Below are 19,568 nucleotides of genomic sequence, written 5' to 3'. Positions count from 1 at the left end.
CACCCGGTCCTACTCTATTTGCAGGTGGAGGGACTGAAGCACAGAGAGGGCCTGTGACTTACACAGGGCTGCACAGCACTGAGGCTGGAACCCTGACACCTGAGCCCCAGCCCAAATTGGGCACAGGGAAGAGCTTCTCCAAGTCCCCCTCACCTCTCCTCCATCAGCCCCTCCAGCCCAGCCCTCGTCTCCAGCCTGATTCTGTCCTCACAGGACACTGGTCCTTGAGTGAGATACCAGCCTCAGAGGTGGGGGTCAAGAGGTGAAGAGTACAAGGGGGACCAAAACCCCAGGGAGGTGACTTTAGTGGGACATGAGGCTGGACAGAGAAAGGGGGTAGGTGGGAATTTGACTAGAAAAGAGACGTATGTGGCTCCCAAATATGGGCAGATGTGGAACCCCCTGTGAAAATACAGATTCCCCATTCTACTGCCAAGTTGGAAGAGCCACGGGCAGGGCCTGGGTATCTGTGGTTTATAGGATCCCTGAGCAATGCTGACCATCCAAAAATAGCATGCTCCCGCTCCTCCCAGACCCCGAGACACTGTCACCATGGCAGGGACTGACTTGTATCTGATCCTCTCTGCAGCCTCTGCCACACCTGCTTCACGCCTCACCTGGATGACCACAGCAGCCTCCAAACCCAGCCTCCAGCCTGCCACCCCAATTCCAGCTGTCCATGGCATCACTCTCATTCAACCAGTATTGATGAGCACTAGCTCTGTGCCATGCACTGATCAGGGTGCCAGAGACATGCTGTGAACAAGATGCATACGGTGTCTCCCTCAAGGGGCTGGCATTTTCGAGGGGGAGACACACAGTAAATGAAGCTGTAATCATTTCCAGGAAGGGAATAAAGCAGATGGCGTGGCAAAGGGTAAATGAGGGGAGGAGGGGAGGAGCTACCTTTCCAGAGAAGATGGTATTTGAGTTGTGGCTTAAATGATAAGAATGAGTTAGCTGTGCAGGGAGTGGGAATGGGAGTATTTGAGGTTGAAAGACTCTAAAATGACACCTGACTCTGTCACTGCCAGTTCAAACCCTCTCAGGCTCCCCGTGACCTAAACAATAAAGCTTAGCATTCAAGACCCTCCCTGTAGCCTCCTTCAGTGCCTCTTCTTACTCCCCATCCTCAGGCCAAACTGAAGGACTGGCCATTCCCCACACCCAGCAGGTAGTTTTCTGCCTCAGGGCCTTTGCACATGCTGTGCCTGCTTCCTGGGATGCTTTTCTCCTTTATTAACCTGTCAAATTCACTGAAGATTCATTTTAATGCTGCTTCAATTGAAGACTTTCTGGATGTCTCCATACCTCCACATGTACACACACACACACACACACACACACACACGGAAGCAACCATTCCCCTCCCTGCTAAAGCAGTCTCCACTCATTTCTGAGTGGCAGTAATCCTCACTATAATTATCAGATCCACATCAATCAGCATCTCATTCTGTCCCTCCTTTATTCCCTCACCCAAACGTAGTGAGCTTCTACATAGGACCGAGATGAGTAAGAGCCGGTCCCCTCAAGCAGCTTTCAGAGCAGTGAGGGGCAGACAAGGACACGTGTGGTCACACCTTGGTGTGAAGTTTGTTGGGCAGCTGCCCATTCAGAGCTCACCTAGTCCTTATCAGTTAAGAGCAGAAACTTGGCAGCCAGCTGCCTGGCTTCCTTTTCTTGTCTAACCCCTTCACCTGGGCTAAGTGACACTGGGCAAGTTGCTGGGCCTCAGGTTCTTCATCTATAGTGGGGACAACAATAGCACACACCTCTTAGGGCTGTTGTGAACACATGCGAGTTCACGCCAGGGCAGCGCCTGACACTTATCACTACAATTCTATGAAGTCGGCACTGATACATCTGCTGGTGGCAAGGACACAGACTCTGGGAGCTTGAGTGCTTTGCCCTGGGTTGTGAGCCAGAAGGCAAAGCCAGGTAGGGGAGCCGCCAAAGCTGGGGTCTTGCCCCTACCAGCCTCTCAACACCTCCAGGGCTTAGAGATGGCCCAGCCAGCCTGCTGCTCACCAGTGGGCGGTTCTCACACGCTTGGCTAATACCCATATGGCTATAACGTGTCAAGGCCAGATTAATCCGCACTATGAAAATAAAATAATCTTTAATAAGAATACTAATCACCAGGCCTCGGGGAGCCTGGAGACCTGGAGTCGGAGTGGGGAATTAATGGCTGAGACAGATGGAACAGCTCTGGGCTGGGGCCCGGCCCCACATGTCCACCCAGGGTGCTTCCGGAGCCTGTGCGGGCCGGTGTCGGCCGTGGGCCAGGAGGGGCTCCTGTCCCTGCCGAGGGCACCTTGCCCGAGCTGCCTGTCAGGCCGGCAGCTGCTTGAGACCCCGGCCACTTCTCTCCTCTCCCCTGCGAGGAGCTTTAGATTTGACAAATAAGGTGTCTGCCGGTGGGTGACCAGAGGAAATTAATTCTAAATCAGATTTTAAACACAGCCAGGAAGGCAAAAGAGCTCGTCGTTCCTGCTCCCCTCTGAAATGAGACTCTGATATTTATAGAAAGATGATTAGGGCCACAGAGGGTGTTTTATATTCTGCGTCCGGGTGACAGGAAGGACGGCAACCGGGGCTTCAGACACTGGGCTGCTGCTCCGTTGGGTGATGTTCTGAAAGGCTGTTCCCATTCCCTATCTGGAGCAGGGAAGTGGGTGCAGCCATGGGTGGGGGGAGATCACTGCAGCTGCAACTGTGTAGTGCAGGGCGCTTTCTGGTCCAGGAGTTGGGAGATTTGGGATTTAATCAACCATTCCTAGCTGTGTGCCCTCGGGCCAGGAACTTCACCTCTCTGGGCCTCCATTTCCCCACTGGTAAACTAGACTATCCCTGCTTGGCTCGGACAGTCTTCCGTGGGTCTCTGAGGCTGGAGTGCAGTCTCAGTAAGGCCTTTAAAGAGTCGTGTGACCAGGCTGGCACCCGGCCACTCCTGAGGGTGGCTATCAGGGGGAACCAGGGAAATGGGACCCTGGAGGCCAGGAGGGTGGCTCTCCCCATGCGCTCAGCCCCTGCTGCTAGCCTCAAGCTCTGGAGTCCTCCTGTCACTGGAAGGAAGTGGGGGGGTGCTCGGAACTGGGCAAGCCAGGGTCCCCTCACCCAGCCCTTCCTCCCCTCAAATGCTCAGAGAAAACTTCCTAGCAGAGGCCAGGGGACCCCTGGGCAACAGAGGGTCCCACTCACGTTGGGCAGGGGCTACAGCTTTGAGCAGACATCTCAAGAAGCCCAGGCAAGGCACCTCCCACTCTGTTTCCAGCCCCTGCTTGGCCCCCATCCTTCCCACTTTCTGGCTACACACCAAGGAGTGGGTGGGGATGAGGGATACTGGGTGGCCTGGGCCTCCTGTTGGCAAGGGGCTCACTTTTGGGCCTGTGCTGCTTCTTTGGAGGGCATTACACAGTCACAGAAGCCCACCGATGGGGCTGAGAAGTCTCCCCTTGTGTGACTTGAACCTGGTATTCCATTCCCAAACCTCACTGCCTGCGGTGCACTAAGAATTAGTATTTTTTATAAAACCTGTAATTATCTTGCAACTAGCATAATTATGTTGTATTGTGATTTAAATGTAAAATTCAAAATATGCTGCAATTTCCTAACCCTGTTTTGGCAACTGTTTATTATTTTTTTATCAATGTGCCAGTAGTGCCAGGAAATAGAAGTGGCCTTGGGCTCTCCTGGCCTGCGGAGGCCCAGCTGCTCAGGCTTGGGGATCTGCCAGGAGTCCTGCCCTCGACACACATGGGACCTTGGGCAGGGCACAGTCCCTCTCTGGGCTCCACGTCCCTCCTCTGGCAAGTAAGGAGGCTGGAGCAGTGCCTGAGACCTCTGAGGGCGGCCCCAGGCCCAGTCAGGAGGACCGTCTCCCTCCTACAGGCAAGTGTGGCTGAGTGCACACCCACCCACCGAACAAGAGGCTTGCCTGTGTTGCTGGCTAAATCCAGAGTGGGGGGCAGCTTGTGACCCTGAGCAGGTATCCGCCAGCTGGCCGGCCTATTACAGCTTATACTGAAGCAGTAACCAACTGTTTTAATGCCACCCTAGGGAGGAGGGAAGTGAGATTTCACAGAGGCTCTGTGGATGGAGGAAGCAGTTCAAGGCTCTGGAGTGAGACAAGCCGGGATCAGATCCCCCATTCACTGGCTTGACTTGAGGGGGCTTGGTTTTTCACATCGGTAAGATGGCGACAGGCAGCTCAGCTCAGAGGGCTGGCGTAAGGATGAGAGGCAATATGGACTCCTTGAAGGCAGGACCTTCTGTGCTTATATCCTCGATGCCTGGGACACAGTAGATGCACAACAGAATGAGTAACTGATGCGACAAGGAAGAAGTGACTATTAAAGTGTCTGGCAGGTGGCAAACACTTGAAAAATTGTCACTAAGGAACTTTCTCATCTCCATCAGAATGAGGGGATGTTGGGAGCCAGGAAAAGCAGCCAGAGTGCGCCAGGGGAAGGTTAACAGCCTACAGATGGCTCAGAGCAAGACAGACCTGACTCAGGTCCCAGCTGTGAGACCCAGTGCTGGAGACAGTGCTTGAGCCTCGGTTTCCTCATCTGTAAAATAAGGTTGGAATACCTGCCTTGTTAACAACGAGCAAATGAATTGATGTCTGAGGAATCCCCTTGCAAGCTGTAAAGGCAATACGGATGTTTGTTATTGTCATTACCCAGCAGGAAGATGAGAAGTACTGGGATGTCTGGGGAGCCTGGCAAACTGGGCCACAGAGGGCAGAACAAATCCAGAAACAGGCAAATGTCACAGAAGGGGCTTTGGGGTTTAGAGGCCAGGTGAGATGAAGACTTGCAGCTGAGAATGTGAGTTTCTTAAGGAAACCAGAAAGCCCCAGAGAGGGGCTGGGAAGGGCCTGCTAGCTGGACAGAAGGTCCTGGTCCCAGAGAACTACCTGGAGCATCACCTGAAATTGTCATCCTGTGCCCTGCTCAGTCCTGCAAACACCAGAGGCCTTTTGTGCCTGCTATGGGCAGAGGCATGGTGCAGAGGGGGCTGGGGTTCCCACCAACTATGCTTTCGGGGCAGGGCTAGGAGGATATTCCTAGTGACCAAGAAGGCCCCATCCCAGCTTTCACTGAGGCTGTAGGGGGACAGGCCCTAGTCTCTCTGGTCCCTGCAGAGATCCATCCTCATTCCCCAGGAGAACCAGTGGGCCCAGAAGCAGGCTTCACCGTGTTCTGAGTGGCTGAGCCACCATGTGTCCAGCCCCTGGGGAGACCAAGGAACGGCAGAGGGTAACCGGGCTGAGAGGAGTAGCAGCTGAGGCCCCAGCTGTCTGCCCACCTAGTTCTCCTGATGTTCTCTGGCTCTCTGGATGCTATGTGGGGCCACTGCAGCTGGGGCTCACATGCACACTGCCTGGGGCCTGGGCCCTGCTTCTGGCCACTGACGTGGAGACCCTAGCAGTATATCCACGGGAACAGGTGCCATGCCGTTTCATGACCCAGGCGCTCTCAGCTGTCCTCCTTCACAAGGACCACGGCTGTCCTCCCCACAGGTCCCGAGAAAAGAGCCCCCTGAACACTGGCAGGCTGCTTCAGTTGCCTTAGAGGCATACCAGCCTAGGCAGCACTCCCTGGGTGCCCTGCCCACACACCTGCACTATGGCGCTGTACTGCGCTTGTTCACCCAGCCTGGCTCCACTGCCCTCCGCCCCACAGGACAGCAGTTGAGTGGTTTCAAGCACGGACTCTGGAGCCAGGCTTCTGGGCTCAAATCATAGCCCTGCTACTTCCTAGCTGTGTGACCATGGGCAGGTTGCTCTGCTTCTCTGTGCCTCAGTCTCTTCATCTATAAAACCAGGATAAGAGTAGTTTCTATTTCATAGGGTATTTGGAGGGATTAAGTGAATTAATACATGAAAAGTACTTAGAACAAGGCCCGACACAAGTTAGTTCTAATACAGCTACATACCCAGTAGCATATTCAATCACACAGGTGGCCTTATGCGTGCCTCTGCACAATGCCCATGGAGGGTACTGCCTGGCTGTAATGTGTTCCCTTTCCTGTCCCTCCCCTGCTCCATGCACGCATGCACACGCACACACACAAGTGGCCTGGTGTATTTGCTAACACAGGAACACTGGAGGTTCACCCACCTTCCCAGGTGCTGTGTTCACCACCCAGATGCCTGCTGACTAGGATGCTCCCCACACACACACCCTGGCAGCCCTGCCCAGACTGAGCCTACCCACTAGCCAGCCCACGTGCGGCGTGCTCACCCACACAGGCATCCCGCCGCTCCTCGTAGCCAGCACTGCACACACACTTGCCAATGGGCACCAGCCACTCGCCCTCAGCACTGCAGTACATCTTAGGCGTGTCCCGCTCCTCTGAGTGCCGCACGCACTGGCCCCGCACCTCCACCAGCGAGGACGAGTCAGCCCCTGTCACTGCCTCCGAGAAGGCAGCCAGGTTGCGCACCATGGTGGGACACTTCTTGTAGTAGATGCGGAGAGACAGAATAGCGAGACATGCACCAATGTCCTGGAAGGCCAGATAGAAGCCGCGCTTGCTGAGGGGGCCCACGCCGCGCACCTCTGTGTTGAGCTTGAGGCGCCGCACACCCAGGTCAGCACCCGTGAAGCTCTCATCGGCTGCAATGGTGTCGATTTTGAGAAACTGGTTTTCTTGTGTGCTGGCGCCCAGGTCACGGTCCGACTCCAGGTAGTAGAGGTTGAAAGTTTCTTTGCAGGTACCCAGTACACCGGGCATGCTGTTGCAGTCACGCAGGGTAAACTTGATCTCAGCATAGACACGCCGGGCCCCGTCACGGGGCACCCAGCTGGTGCGCAGCCAGTTGTTCTGGTTGGGGCTCATGACGTTGCATACCTGGTACGTGTGGATGGGCTGGAAGGACTCGTCCACCTCGTTGATGGAGTCCCACTGCGGGCACAAGCACAGCCAGCTGCAATGAGAGTCAACACCTCGCTCTCTATTGCCAGGCACCTTTGCCGCATGCCACATGCATCGTGCAGGGGGCATCCTAGGGAAGAAGATGGAACTTTCTCCGTCCTTGAGAGCTGACCTTCCAGTGGACTGTCTCAGCCACCAGATGCCAGACACCCTACAGACAAGATCTCACATTCCTCTGGGGAAGTGTTTTGCTGCCTTTTTCCAGATGAGGAAATAGAGACACAGACATACTAGCCTCAGGTCTGAAGTCACATAGCCTGTGAGCGATGGAGCCAGAACTAGAACTGATGCGAAAGCTACAGAAGTCTGACCTCATCTCTACGTGGCCTATCACTCCCAGAGTGGGGGCTTGCCTGAGAAATCCAGTGAGCCCACTAGTCCAGTTTCCTTATCAGCTGCCAGAGGGATCTTTCTAATGCATAATGACCATATCTCAAATCCTTCAGCAGCACCCACTGAATTGGTGCTTGTTGAGTACCTGGTGGATGGACTCTCTGCCTTGCTGTTTTTGATGTTCCTTCTGCCCTCCACCCAAAGTTGCTCACGGGCTGGCCTGGGTCCCACTCAAGGGAGTACCAGGATGGGGAGAGTTGGATGTGACTGCTTCTTTGCCAGGCATTAAGGATTTAGAAATAAACTAGACACTATCAACAGAGTGAAAAGGCAACCCATTGAATGGGAGAAGATATTTACAAATCATCTATTTAATATGGGATTCATATCTAGAATATATAAAGAACTCCTACAATTCAACAACAAAAAACCCAACAGCCCAATGAAAAAATGGGCAAAGCACTTGAATAGACATTTCCCCAAAGAAGATATACAGATGGTCAAATAGTACACAGAGAGATGCTCAACATCACGAATCATTAGGTAAATACAAATCAAAACCACAAAGAAATGACACTTTACACCCAGTAGGATGGCTATTACCAAAACCATAGAAAATAACAAACATTGGAGAGGATGTGGAGAAATTGGAACCCTTGTGCATGGTTGGTGGGAATGTTAAATGGTGCAGCTACTGGGGAAAACAGTATGACAGCTCCTCAAAAAGTTAAAAATAGAATTACCAAATGACCCAACAATTCCACTTCTGGCTATTTACCCAATTCCACTCTTGGGTAATGAAAGCAGGGTCTCAAGGAGATATTTGTACACCCAGGTTTATAGCAGCACCATTCACAATAGCCAAAAGGAAACAACCCAAATGCCTCCATGGTTGGATGAATGGATAAACAAAATGTGGTCTATCCATACAATGGGATATTATTCAGCCTTATAAAGTAATGAAATTCAGATGCATGATACAACCTGGGTGAACCTTGAGGACATTATGCTAAGTGAAATAAGCCCATCAAAAAAGAGAAATACTGTATGACTCCATGTATATGAGGTACTTAGTCATATTCATAGAAACCGAAACTAGAGCAGTGGATGCTGGGGGCTGGGGGAAGGGGAAATGCAGAGTTAGTGTTTAATGGGTCTAGAAATTTCTATTTGGGAAAATGAAAAGAATTCTGTGGATGGGGTGGTGTTGGTCACACAACAAGGTGATGTACTTAGTGCCACCAAACATACATTTAAAAATGGTTAAGATGGTCAATTTTGTGTTATGTGTATTGTATGACAACTTTTGACAAAAGAAGGAAAGACTCCCTGCCCCTGAGCAGCTCGCAGCCCATCAGATGAGGCGGGGGAGGGCGACATGCCGTCCAGGGAGTGAGCCAAGCTTCCTGCGGAGCTGAAGCACAAGCCTCTCGCCAGACAGAGCAGGAGGGGTGCCAGCAGGGCTGGAAAGGGTGAAAATGTGCAGGGGGCCCAATAGCCCCGTGTGGACACGCAAGAGTCACATCCAAGACACAGTGTTGAGAAATGAGTCAGGAGTTGAGAGGCCAGGGCTCTGAGGACTGGCTCGGTCCCTGACCTGCTGTGTGACCTTGGGCAAGTCAGTGCTCCTCTCTGGGCCCCAGCTCCCTTGACTGCAGAATGTTGGGCTGAGTTCAGGGGACACCTGAGGGCCCTGAGGAGGGGCAGGGGGCTGAGGGCAGATGGAAGGGACAGGCTCCGGGTCCTGCCCCGGCTCTACCAGAGATGCAATACCTTAATGCCTTCATCTTCTCTCTTGGGTCTCTATGTGCAATTGTCCTTGAACTAGAGATTCTATTACTTAAGATGGGGATGAGGAGGTAAAGCCCACTCCTCATGGTGCTCTGAAACTCCGTAGGGTTGTGAACTATTCCATAAGCAGAGAGTGGGGACCACGAGCATTTTCAAATCTCTCCTGTCTGACTAAAGCCCCTCCGTGTCACCCCATTTTGCCCGGTGTGTGGTCTCAGTGCCCACATCTGTAAAATGGCTCAGAGGCTTTAAGAGAATGAAAACCTCAGTGAGGCTTAAGAGGATGAAAGGAGAACCTGCAAAGCGCTGCACCTGGGCCTGGCCCAGGAAGGCACTGGAGGGCAGGACCGACATGCTGCTGGCCAGCAGCATCTCCCTGCCCACCTGTGCCTGCCTCCAGGGACCGCTTGGGGAGAAGTTCAGGGCGTGGCAGCTTTGCCTGAAAGAAGTTATGTCTCTTGTGCCCCCACCGCAGGAGGACCCCCACCCTCTTCCCCACGCTGCAGCCACGGCCTCTGGGCAGTGCTGGGTCACATCTGGGGTTAAAGTCATTGTCGTAATTAATGGAACACCAAAGAGCCAGCAGCTGCTCCCTGTCTGTTTCCTGCCAGGGACCTGGATAAATTAATCAGCTCAATCTGAGTCTGCTCCAGCTGCCCCACCAATGCCAGGGGCCTGGCTTAGCCCTGCCAGCAGCGAGGGCTGTGGGAGCCCAGAGTAGCACGAATTCCGGGAGGCTGGTGCAAGGGCGGAATCATCCCTTTTCCACCTGGGACACCCCGACCCCATGCTGGGGAGTCACTCCTCACCATCTGCCTCTCCAGCCCCCACCATTGCTCTGGAACTCTGTGGTCTTTCTAGATCAGAATGCAGCAAACCAGTCGTGCAGCCCTGGATATTCTGCATGCCTCCTCGGAGCCTTGGGCTTCTCCTCTGTGAAATGGGGTAGCTAAGTTCTGCTCTTTCTGTCCACTCTAGGGGCTGGGGAGGATCCAGTGAGATACAGAAACGAATATGCCCTCTGGTAATGTGGCGTTTCTTAGTGGCTGTTAATTCGGCAGAGAAGGTGGAGCACAACCTCATTAGGATTATGGGTTCTGATGCCAGACTTCCCCCGACCTAAGCAGAGCTGCTTAACCTCTCAGGGCTTCCCGTTTCTCATCAGTAAACTGTCCTTTCCATGCATCCTCATTGATGACAACGGCACAGAGCAGGTTCTGTGGTAGTCCCCAAGTTGTAAGGGAGCAGGTTGAGGAGAGGTAAGTGACTTGCCTGAGTCCCACTGGTTAGAGGACTGGGTGCTGGCTCATCCAGACCCAGCACCCTTGGCCTTTAGGCTGGGCAGCCTGCCTGACAATCTGGTAACTTTGATGCTGCGGGACACAGCCCTGGATGACCCCTGTACCCAGGCTGTTTAACAGACTCCAGAATCAGAGGGGTGGGTGGAACCTCAAAGACCTCATCCAAAGATTCCCCACCCAGCTGGGCAGGAGAATCACCTGGAAAGCTTATTAAACAAAAGACTCCTAGGCACTCTCCCAAGCCCCCTGATGTGTTCATCTGTACACTTCGCCTGCTATGTGAAGCCCAATCTGGCCCCATAAAGATGGGATGGCTCAGTATCAATATATGGTTGCCTCCCATCCCCTCACAATGAGGACAGGGACCAAAGAGGGCATAAGGGACTCATCGCGGGCTCCAGGCCCAGGAAGATGTGAATTCAAGCCCACCACTGGGAACCTGTCTGACGGTGAGCAAGGTATTTCTCACTGCTCTGAGGCTCAGCTTCCTCATCTGTGAAATGGGGCGGCTGTACCCACTCACAGGATTGGTTGTGGGGATTAAATAAGAACTATGTGAATACAAGTTACCATTTGTTCTGACTCCCAAATGTAATTGCTCTGAGCCATGCTCTACAGCCTAGGATTAACTGGCAAGATCACTGAGGCACAAGTGCAGTCTTTTTCCTCACCTGCTTAAAACCCATCTAACTCCTTGTTACTCTAAAGACCAAGTCCTCAGCTCTGAGTGGGTCAGAGGGACAGAGTCACCCAGAGCCAAACTGGGGCCAGGCGCACTCCTTCCTAGCTGCAGGACCTCAGGGGAAATTCCGACCCAGCCTGCAGCCAGGCAGTCACTTTCTCCTGGGTCAGCCCCCTGCCATCGGCAGAGCTGGCTCACTCTGCCAGAGCCCTTTCACACCCATGCTCCTCCCCGGGACGCAGCCACTGGGGGGCGCACACCTCTGTGCATTTCACAGGGACAGACTGAGGCCCAGGGAGGTAAAGGGACACCCCCAGGACTCAATCTTTGTCTTCACGCAGGGCCGAACTGCTCAGGCAGGGAAGGGGTTCCTCCTGGCTCTCAGACCCACAGGGCCTGCCCCTTCAGCTCCCTCAAGTCTGGTGTATAGGGGCTGATGACAGTGGACCCAGCTATTGCTACCTGGGGATGAGACCTGCAAAGATAGAGGGGGGGACTCTGTCTGGACTCCAACCACAGGCCACCAACGCTGGGATGAAAGCCCTACCTCAAAGTAAAGAAATACTCTCCTTTAACAAATCTTAACTCTTGGTGTTATTATTATTAATTATCATTATCATCCCCCCATGTCCCCAGAGCCACGGCGGCCGGAGTGATCATGAAAGAAGTCATGTGTGCATGACATGCTTGTGTCCACGGTGGGATGTGTGTGTGTTTCTGAGCACATGCACAGGAGGAAACCTGTGTGAGATGTAACCTTAGCACACACTAAGAACAATGGTAATGATAACAGTGCACTCGGCGAGGGCTCACTGTGTGCCAGGGATGGTACCAGACCATGTGTCATCTCTCCTTACCCGACAGCTACCCCATGGGGTCTGTCACATGCTCATCCCTTTCTACAGATGGGGAAACTGAGACTCTGGTGATGTGATGACCAAGGGCCACGCAGCTTGTCGACGGCAGAGCTGGGACCCCACCAGACTCATGGGCTTACTTTGGCTTTGCTGCCCTGCACCCCATGGGATTTGGATAAGAGGTGGAGGGTCCGGCAGTACAACCTTGTCCCTGGGTTTGTGGGGGTTACCATGCCTGTGCCACAGGAGGGAGGGAGGGATGGATCATCACCCATGAGTACATGAAATGCTGGGACCCTATGGGCTGAGCCCAGGATTACCATGGAGGCCAGGTGGGCCTGGGGGCTTGGCCTCCATCAGGGCTGACATTGCTCCCTGAGGTGGTTCTGATGGAGGAGAGAGAAACAGGTGGGGACTCCAGGGGTCTGGACAACTCCCGGTGAGGGAGGGGCCTGATCCTGAAGGGGTGAAAGGCCTGGCTGGGGCCCTTCCTGGCTGTGGTTCCCATCAATGAATGTTCCAGGCAACCCTGGGCCCAGCTGTGCTACATCATGCATGTGTACGCCCAGGACAGACATAAAGATCTCACATCTGGGGTCTCAGGCTTGAAGAACCAAGAACCTGGCACCAAGGTTGCTTCTGCAATCCCAGGGGTCTGCATGCGCCAAACCGTTAAGAAATCAGCAACTATCTCTAACTGCTGTGTGTCCTTGGATAAGTCCCTGCACCTCTCTCTGCCTCTGTTTCTTTCTGATTTGATGATGAGACTGAGTCACAGCCCAGCCTCTCTCTGCTCACAGAGGGATGAACAGCAGCCCCACCACCATAACTTACCCCATGAGCAGGATACGTGAGCCAGCCCCAGTCCCCATGGATGGTCGACGTGTCCAGTAAGTTCACTGTAAAACAGGAGACAAGAGGGCATTAGACCCCCTGAGGACCCCCCTTCCCTAGTCCCACGAGAGCACGCCGACCCAGCACGTGGTCTGCTCTCACCCCAGACATGCCAGCTCTATGTCTCTGCGTGACTTCCCTCTTCCCTTATCCCTCAGGGCAGTTCAAGTTCTCTCTTGCCTGAGCCTTCTTCTACCACTTCAGCCAAAACATGATTTTCTAGACTCCCAGAACACAAGCTGTTCAACGAGTGGTAAGTGTAGTGGAATGGCTAAGAGCTGGGTTCAGGGGTCAGGGAGGCCTGCGTCAGAATCCCAGCTCTGCCACGTAGGAGCTGTGTGTCCTTGACCACATCCCTGGGCCTCAGTTTCCTCTTGTGGAATATGGGGGTGATAGTGGTTCCTGTCTCACAGGATGTTGTAAGGATGCCCTGACCCTTGCCTCACTCATGGGGCATGATGGCATTCAGAAGCACCCACCAATGTTCATGCTGTGAGTTCTTCCCCCAGGGGGACCGGCCCCAGCTTTGCAATCATCAGCATCCCCCAGGAGGTACCTGGCACCTAATAGGTCCTCTGTGCACACTGAAGTGGAGGGATTTAAAGAAGAAAGGGCTACCTCTTAGTGAGTGCCTACTATGTGCTGAGCTCTGTAAGAGGCCTTTAGACGCCTCATTTGTGACCCACACAACAATCCCAAGGGTAGTAATTCTTATCTTTACACCAAGGATGGAAACACTAAGCCCCACAGGGGTAGGTGGCAGGCCTGGCATTCAGAGTAGCTGTTGTGGCAACCACAGATAAAGCCACCAGCCCGGGCAGCCCGGGTCCAAGCAACAGAACCTCTGAGCAGTCACCATAGTGGGGACAGAGCACTGGCCTGAAAGGCAAGTCTATCCTAAGCCTAACCCTCAATGGGGACCCTGCAAAGTCTCAACACACAGTGGAGAAAAGAGCCCACCTTTGGCATCAGATACCACTAGGCTCATATCTCAACACAGTTACTTAGTAACAGGTGACCTGCTCTTCTTTGAACCTCAGTTTGCTCATTTGTGAAATGGGCGTAACAATACCTAAGGGTGAGTGAGGATAAACTGTAAAGCCTAGAGTCAATGCCTTCCTAAAGCTAGTTCCCTTTCCCTAAGTCCTGCTCTTCCTGCCTCTCTCCTTGTACCTCAGATGCACTCAGACACACCCACTCAGACCCACCCACTCATAGTGATAAGGGTACTCCAAACTGTTAAGAAATCAGGGGCTTGAATCTTAATTGCTGTGTGTCCTTGAGTAAGTCCCTTTACCTCTCTGGGCCTCCGTTTCCTTGGATCTCTCTGCTGATAGTTGTATGAGAGGGCTTTCCCTTTCACTCTCTCTTCCATGTACCCCCTCTTCCAGCCAGCACTCATGGTTTTCCAACTACCCCAATCACCAGCTTGGTAGGTCACAGAGGGTTCAAGCTGGGGTCCCTCCAGGAACTTTCCCACAGGGAAGCTGGGCGTCCTTCTGCCTGAGATTTGCATAGCTCTGCACCTGCCCCTCAAAGATTGAAACAAGTGTCCTTAGGAAATGTTAGAGTGAGGATGTTCTTATTTGCTGATTTTCTTCCCCCTCTTATTCTCTCCACCCCATTGCCAGGGGCCCACAGAGGCTGCTGGAGAGAGGGCTTGCGGAAGCGGTGGGGGGGGGGGGCCTCTGCGCTCCTCCCTGGTCCCCAGGGGCCAGATGGGATCAGGGGATGGAGCCAGTGTCCAATGTCCGCAGAGGCATGTCCTCCCCAAGCCAGCCCCACGCCAGGGGCGCAGGCAGAGAAACCCTCCCACCTCCCTCCCTCCCTCTCAGGCAATGGAGAGAAAACTGGGTCAGACAGCTCTCTCTTCCTGCTGGCTGGTGGGAGGGGGAAGGGGGCCTCACTGCAGTTTCCCCCAGACCAGCAGAACCGAGTTTGGGGAGAGGGTGTGGAGAGGGTGCTCCTCCACTACAATCCACCTGGCAGATGGGGGCTCTTAGCTGGAGGGCCTCTTCTCCAGCGCCCTGATGCAGCTCAGACCCACCCCTTGCCAGGGGCCAAGGGAATGGATGTCCACCACTTAGATTTCTCCACCTGGAACATGCTGACTCTAGGGGCAGCCGCCTGCAGACCCCACTTTCCAGGCCCTTCCCTCCTCTGGGAAGCCCCATCGCATCTGCGGCTGATTCTTGATCATCCAGCCAGGGGGCTCACACGATCCAAAGATAAGTCAAAAGTCGATTCTATTGGATTCAGGAAGAGCTATACAATTCCTTGGCTGCTTGTTCCGATTCCTTCCAGACCCTTCTCTGCCTCCCCACCCCCACCCTGTCCCCTTCTTCCCTACCTCGTGTCCCCTCCTGTGGGGGGAACACAGACTGTCTGCCATGGGAAGCTCCAGGCCCACAGGAGGTTTTATCAGCTCTGGAGAAAATTCCAGCATTAGGCCCACCAGGCCTGGGCCCGAGTCCCTTTGGCACATCAGACCCTGCTGGTCGCCAGGCCTGGACTGTCTCCTACCTTTGCATGGCTGGACTGTGGGTCTGTGTGACATCTGTGAAGTCAATTCCCCTCTCTGGTCCTGTCCCCCACTTACAAATGGAAGGACTGGACTCAACAGTCTCTGGGGGCCTTCAATGAAGTGCACAGTTAACCCCTCTGTGCCTCAGTTTCCTTATCTGTAAGATGTCCGTAGGCATCCCTTTTGGGCCTACCCGCCCAGGCTCTTCTGGGGCTCAAAAGGGGTCCCTCTCCTGCTCTAAGAAGTACAGATCATTCCTAAGCCTTTCCTGTTCAACTGTGGAAGGCAATGCGAGTTCTTTTTTTCTCCAGCACTGTCAACTTCCCCCATTCCATTTCGCTGAGACTAATACTTAAATTGATTTACATTCCCTGAGGACGCAGCACATGATGGTGAAGCTGGAGAATTTGGGGTGGCCAGGGGATGTCAGCCAGGATGCGACTGCCTCCGAGATCACCCCAAAGTGGTGGATAATCCATACCAGAGAGTGAAGAGGGGCTGTGAGCCTGGTGGGGCCTGGGGGGCATCTCTGCAGGTGCAGGGCCCTCTCCCAGCCCTGTGACGGACCTGGCGTAAGGTCACTCGGCCAGGCCAGAGAACTGTCACCTTTGTAGAGCGCCAGCTGGGAAGAAAGCCCTCTCCCTGGTTCCAACAGTCTCCCGGGCTGGTCCTGGCTCTACACCAGCCCGGGGATGGAACTGAAACTTCTGGCTGTCCTGCATGGCACCTATGCCCCAGGTCTCCCCCAAGGGCTGTTCCACCCATGTGGGCAACCCCTGCCCCTGAGGCAGTGATCGGATAGGCACAGACCGGCCCTTGGACAGTGCCCCCCTCTGCCCAGGACAAGGACCTCCATGCTGGCCTCTCTTTACCACCCTGCTGCTTCCCCAACCGGTGCCCCTCCCCCAGACGCATCCTCTCCCCGAGGGCTGTCCTCCACGCGTGGCCTGCTCAAAGTCCCCTCCCCGGGGGGCTCTGGGGTTTGCCAGTCTGCAATACTGGAGGGTGCTGGGTCCTCCCCAGAGAAGGAAGGCAAAGCTAGGAGTTGGGGGTGAACTGCCCAGCACCCGGAGCTTCCATGTGGGACCTCTCAGAATGTGGGATGAAGAAACTGCCTCCTTCTCCCAGCCCAACCCTGGGAAAACGGTATGGTCAGGCCACAGCTCCAAGAACCCCCAGGCCCCTTGTGCCTGTACCCTGCCCTCTTTCCTGCTCACCCAGCCCCCACCTCAGCTCTCTCCTGGTGTCCCAGGAACCTGGGCCTCATCATTACCCACCCTGGCAGCCACTGCTTTCCTCCCATCTCCCCTCTCAGCTCCCCTGCTATGGTCCCTGCTCCCTGCATGCTCCACTTCATGGGAGACTATGAGTTTACCTATGTGTGCATTTATTCTGTGCACATGCATTTCCACATGCATGAGTACAAGTTTGAGGGTCTCCTTAAATATGTGGTGTCTGCCCATGGATGTGCATATTTTCATGTGCATGCATCCATACATGGATGTGTGTGCACATATGTACTGGTTGCATTTCTGTGCAACTGACTGTGGGTGGTGGAGGTGGGTTGTTCACGCAGGTGAGTCTCTACAGGCCCGGGTCTGTATATGTGAATCCTGACGTGTGTATGTGTGTGCATGTGCACGTGGTACGGCTGTGTCTCTGTGAACTGTTCCTGTGTGACCGGGTGGATCTGTGGTCTATCTGAGAGTTGTGGAGCTCCCTCACATTGGAAGTTCAGCCTGCCAGGCTGAGAACATGGCTCTGGGCCCAGGATGCCAGTCTGAGATCCTGCTCAGAGCACTGGGGTGGGTCCCCTCAGGAAGCTGTGGGAGCAGAGGAGGTCCAGGGCAGGGAATGGGGTGCAGAGCAGAACCCAGGAAGGCATCTTGGGCTGGATATAGAGTGTCCAGTGGGGTTAAGAGGTGTGTGCGTGTGTGTGTGTGTGTGTGTGTGTGTGTGTGTGTGTGTGTGTGTGTGTACAGGTGTGTGGGTATGAGGCCTGGGTGCTGAAGGAACCTGAGGGGTTCCCCTCCCACCACCAGGAGGTCACCTCCAAGACCTTTTTGGTCCTGACTGCCCAGCCCACATCCCCTGCTCCTGTCCCTCTCCCCCATGTCCCCTGAGTGGCTGGACCTTGCCTGCCTGCAGCCCCCTCAGCCCTCTCCTCACTGGCCCTTCCTCCCAGGGTCACCCCTCCTGCCCCCTCAAAGCTGCCTCCCCTCCATCTATTACTCCAATGCTTGCCGTCCTCGTCCCCAGTCCTCTAGCCCGCAAGCCTCCCTCCCTGCCCCTCCTTCCTATCTCCTCCAAACCCCTTTCTGCCCTCTGCTCCTCCTGGTACCTATCTCCCAACGCCGTCCCCAGCCCCCTTTTTCATCAGCCCCCTAAACCTGCCCTGCATCCTTGTATTCCTCTGTCCCTCTGTCCTCTATCCCTACTCCTGTCCCCTGTCCTATCTCTCTGTCCCCTATCTCCTCTATACCTCTTCTCTTGTCTTCTGGCCCCCATCCTGTCCCCTCATCCCCAGTGTCCAATCCTCAGTTCTCTGTCCCCGGTTCCCAAACCTCAGTTCTGTCTCTCTGTGCCCCAGGACCTCCTGCCTCTCCCTCATCCCCAAGCCCTCAGGACACTGCCCCCCCGGGCCGGGCCCTATCTCCATCACCCTGTCCCTGACCCCGGGTCCCTCTTGCGGTGCCATCCCTGCCCTCCCCCAAGCCCAGCAGGGTCCCAGCTCCTTTGGTGCCCAGGGTCCAGAGGAAAGAAGTTGAGCCTAGGGCAGCAGGCGCCGCGCCCCCTGTGCCTCAGTCGCCCCCTCCGCCCCCGCCGCCGCCGCCGCCGCCGCTCACCTTCTCCGCGCGCCGCGGACACGCAGGTGGCCGCCGCCGCCGCGGCCGTGACGACCCAGAGCGCCGGGGGCAGGCGGCCCCGGGCCGGGGCCATGGCCGGGCGCTCCGCGCACCCTGCAGCTCGGCCGCAGCGGGCCGCGCGTCGGCGCGCTTGCTCGCTCTCCCGCACACCCGGCGGCCGGGCGCACACGCCGGCACACAGCGCACACGCGGGCACCCGCGCCCGCCGCCGCCGCCGCCGCCCCGGGCGGGGGCCGGCCCGTCACGGCGCCGAGCCAATCAGCACCGAGGCGGGGGCTGGGGGAGACTCGGAGCCGCACCGCGGACAGCGACCCGCGGACCCGCCGCGCCCGTGCGCACGCTCGCACCCACCCGCTCGCACCTTCAGGGGCGGCGCGCGCCCCGCGCCCCACGTCTGCACGTGGACTCCGCCGCCGCGCGCCGAGCCGCAGTCAGGATGCCCCGGCGACACCAGGACACGAAGATCCACCGGGTGAGTCCCCGCGTGGGCACTCATGCACACACAGGCGAGACGTCCGCCCGCACACTCACTCACACGTACGACCCTCAGACACAGGCGCCCACACAAAGTGCCTGGCACGGTGACATAGTCGGATGCACACACATCATCCACGGGCAGAGGCCCAGAGGCCCACCAGCAGAAGCCAGCGCTTGACCTAAAGGGCCAAGCTGTCTGGGAGGTAGGTAAGCAACCTGCAGCTCAGAGACAAATTCAGAAGCACTTTTAGATAAAAACTCTCTCCCCACCACTCCCAACCGCAGGGACTGGGCACGAAGGGGGCCGTCCTAGTTCAGGGAAGGCCTTAGAGTGCAGTGGTCCTGAACACAGGCTCAGGGACCAGACAGACCAGTGTTTAAATCCTGGCTGTGTGGCCTTGGGCAAGCTTCTTAGCCTCTCTGAGCTTTCACTTCCACGTCTGCAAAATAGGGGTAACAGTATCTGTGTTCTAGGATTGTTGTGAGGATGATATTCGGGGCCCAGGTTTGGCGTGCTGGGGAGCCTGTAGGCTGTGGAAGGGGCGCAGGGACGTGGACCTCCCTTCTGGGGCCTGGCCTACCACCCTCAGGCCCCGTGAGTACATGGTGGGTCAAGCTGTCTGGGAGGCAGTTAAGAGACCCACAGCTCTGGGAGCTGGCCTGCAAGTGTGGCTGCCTGCTGGGACAAGTCCTCTGACTTCCAGCTGGCACAGACCACTGCCCAGCGCCCTCTGATTGCACTCCCAGCTCTTGTGCTCATCAGGGAATTGTTGGACCTGTTGCTGGAAGTTACATAGAACAATGAAGGCCATTTGGGGCATGCAGGCCAAATGTCAGACCCTGCTTTAGGCGCTTTATAAACTTGCTCTACTTTTAGCCTCCACACGGCCCTACAGG

The 19,568-nt window shown here is 55.4% G+C and overlaps 1 protein-coding gene across 2 annotated transcripts in view; it reads right to left on the bottom strand.

The window, feature by feature from the left end:
- Positions 1–18,287, bottom strand: part of EPHA8 (EPH receptor A8) — a 34,042-nt gene extending 15,755 nt beyond the window's left edge. Inside the window, exons 1-3 of one of the 2 annotated variants that reach the window (XM_037017717.2) lie at positions 18,174–18,287; positions 12,744–12,808; positions 6,252–6,915 (exon numbers count right to left, since the gene is read on the bottom strand). In XM_037017717.2, coding sequence (XP_036873612.2) covers positions 6,252–6,915; positions 12,744–12,808; positions 18,174–18,267 — 823 coding nt within the window. In that variant the 5' untranslated portion in view covers positions 18,268–18,287. Of the gene's footprint in view, positions 1–6,251; positions 6,916–12,743; positions 12,809–18,173 lie in introns of those variants that run through there. The other variant, XM_073233376.1, reaches the window with a different exon arrangement.
- Positions 18,288–19,568: the final 1,281 nt, after the last annotated feature.

Source organism: Manis javanica, chromosome 4, assembly GCF_040802235.1.
Source record: "Manis javanica isolate MJ-LG chromosome 4, MJ_LKY, whole genome shotgun sequence".
Taxonomy (NCBI): Eukaryota; Metazoa; Chordata; class Mammalia; order Pholidota; family Manidae; genus Manis; species Manis javanica.
This window is presented reverse-complemented; position numbering and strand designations above follow the sequence as displayed.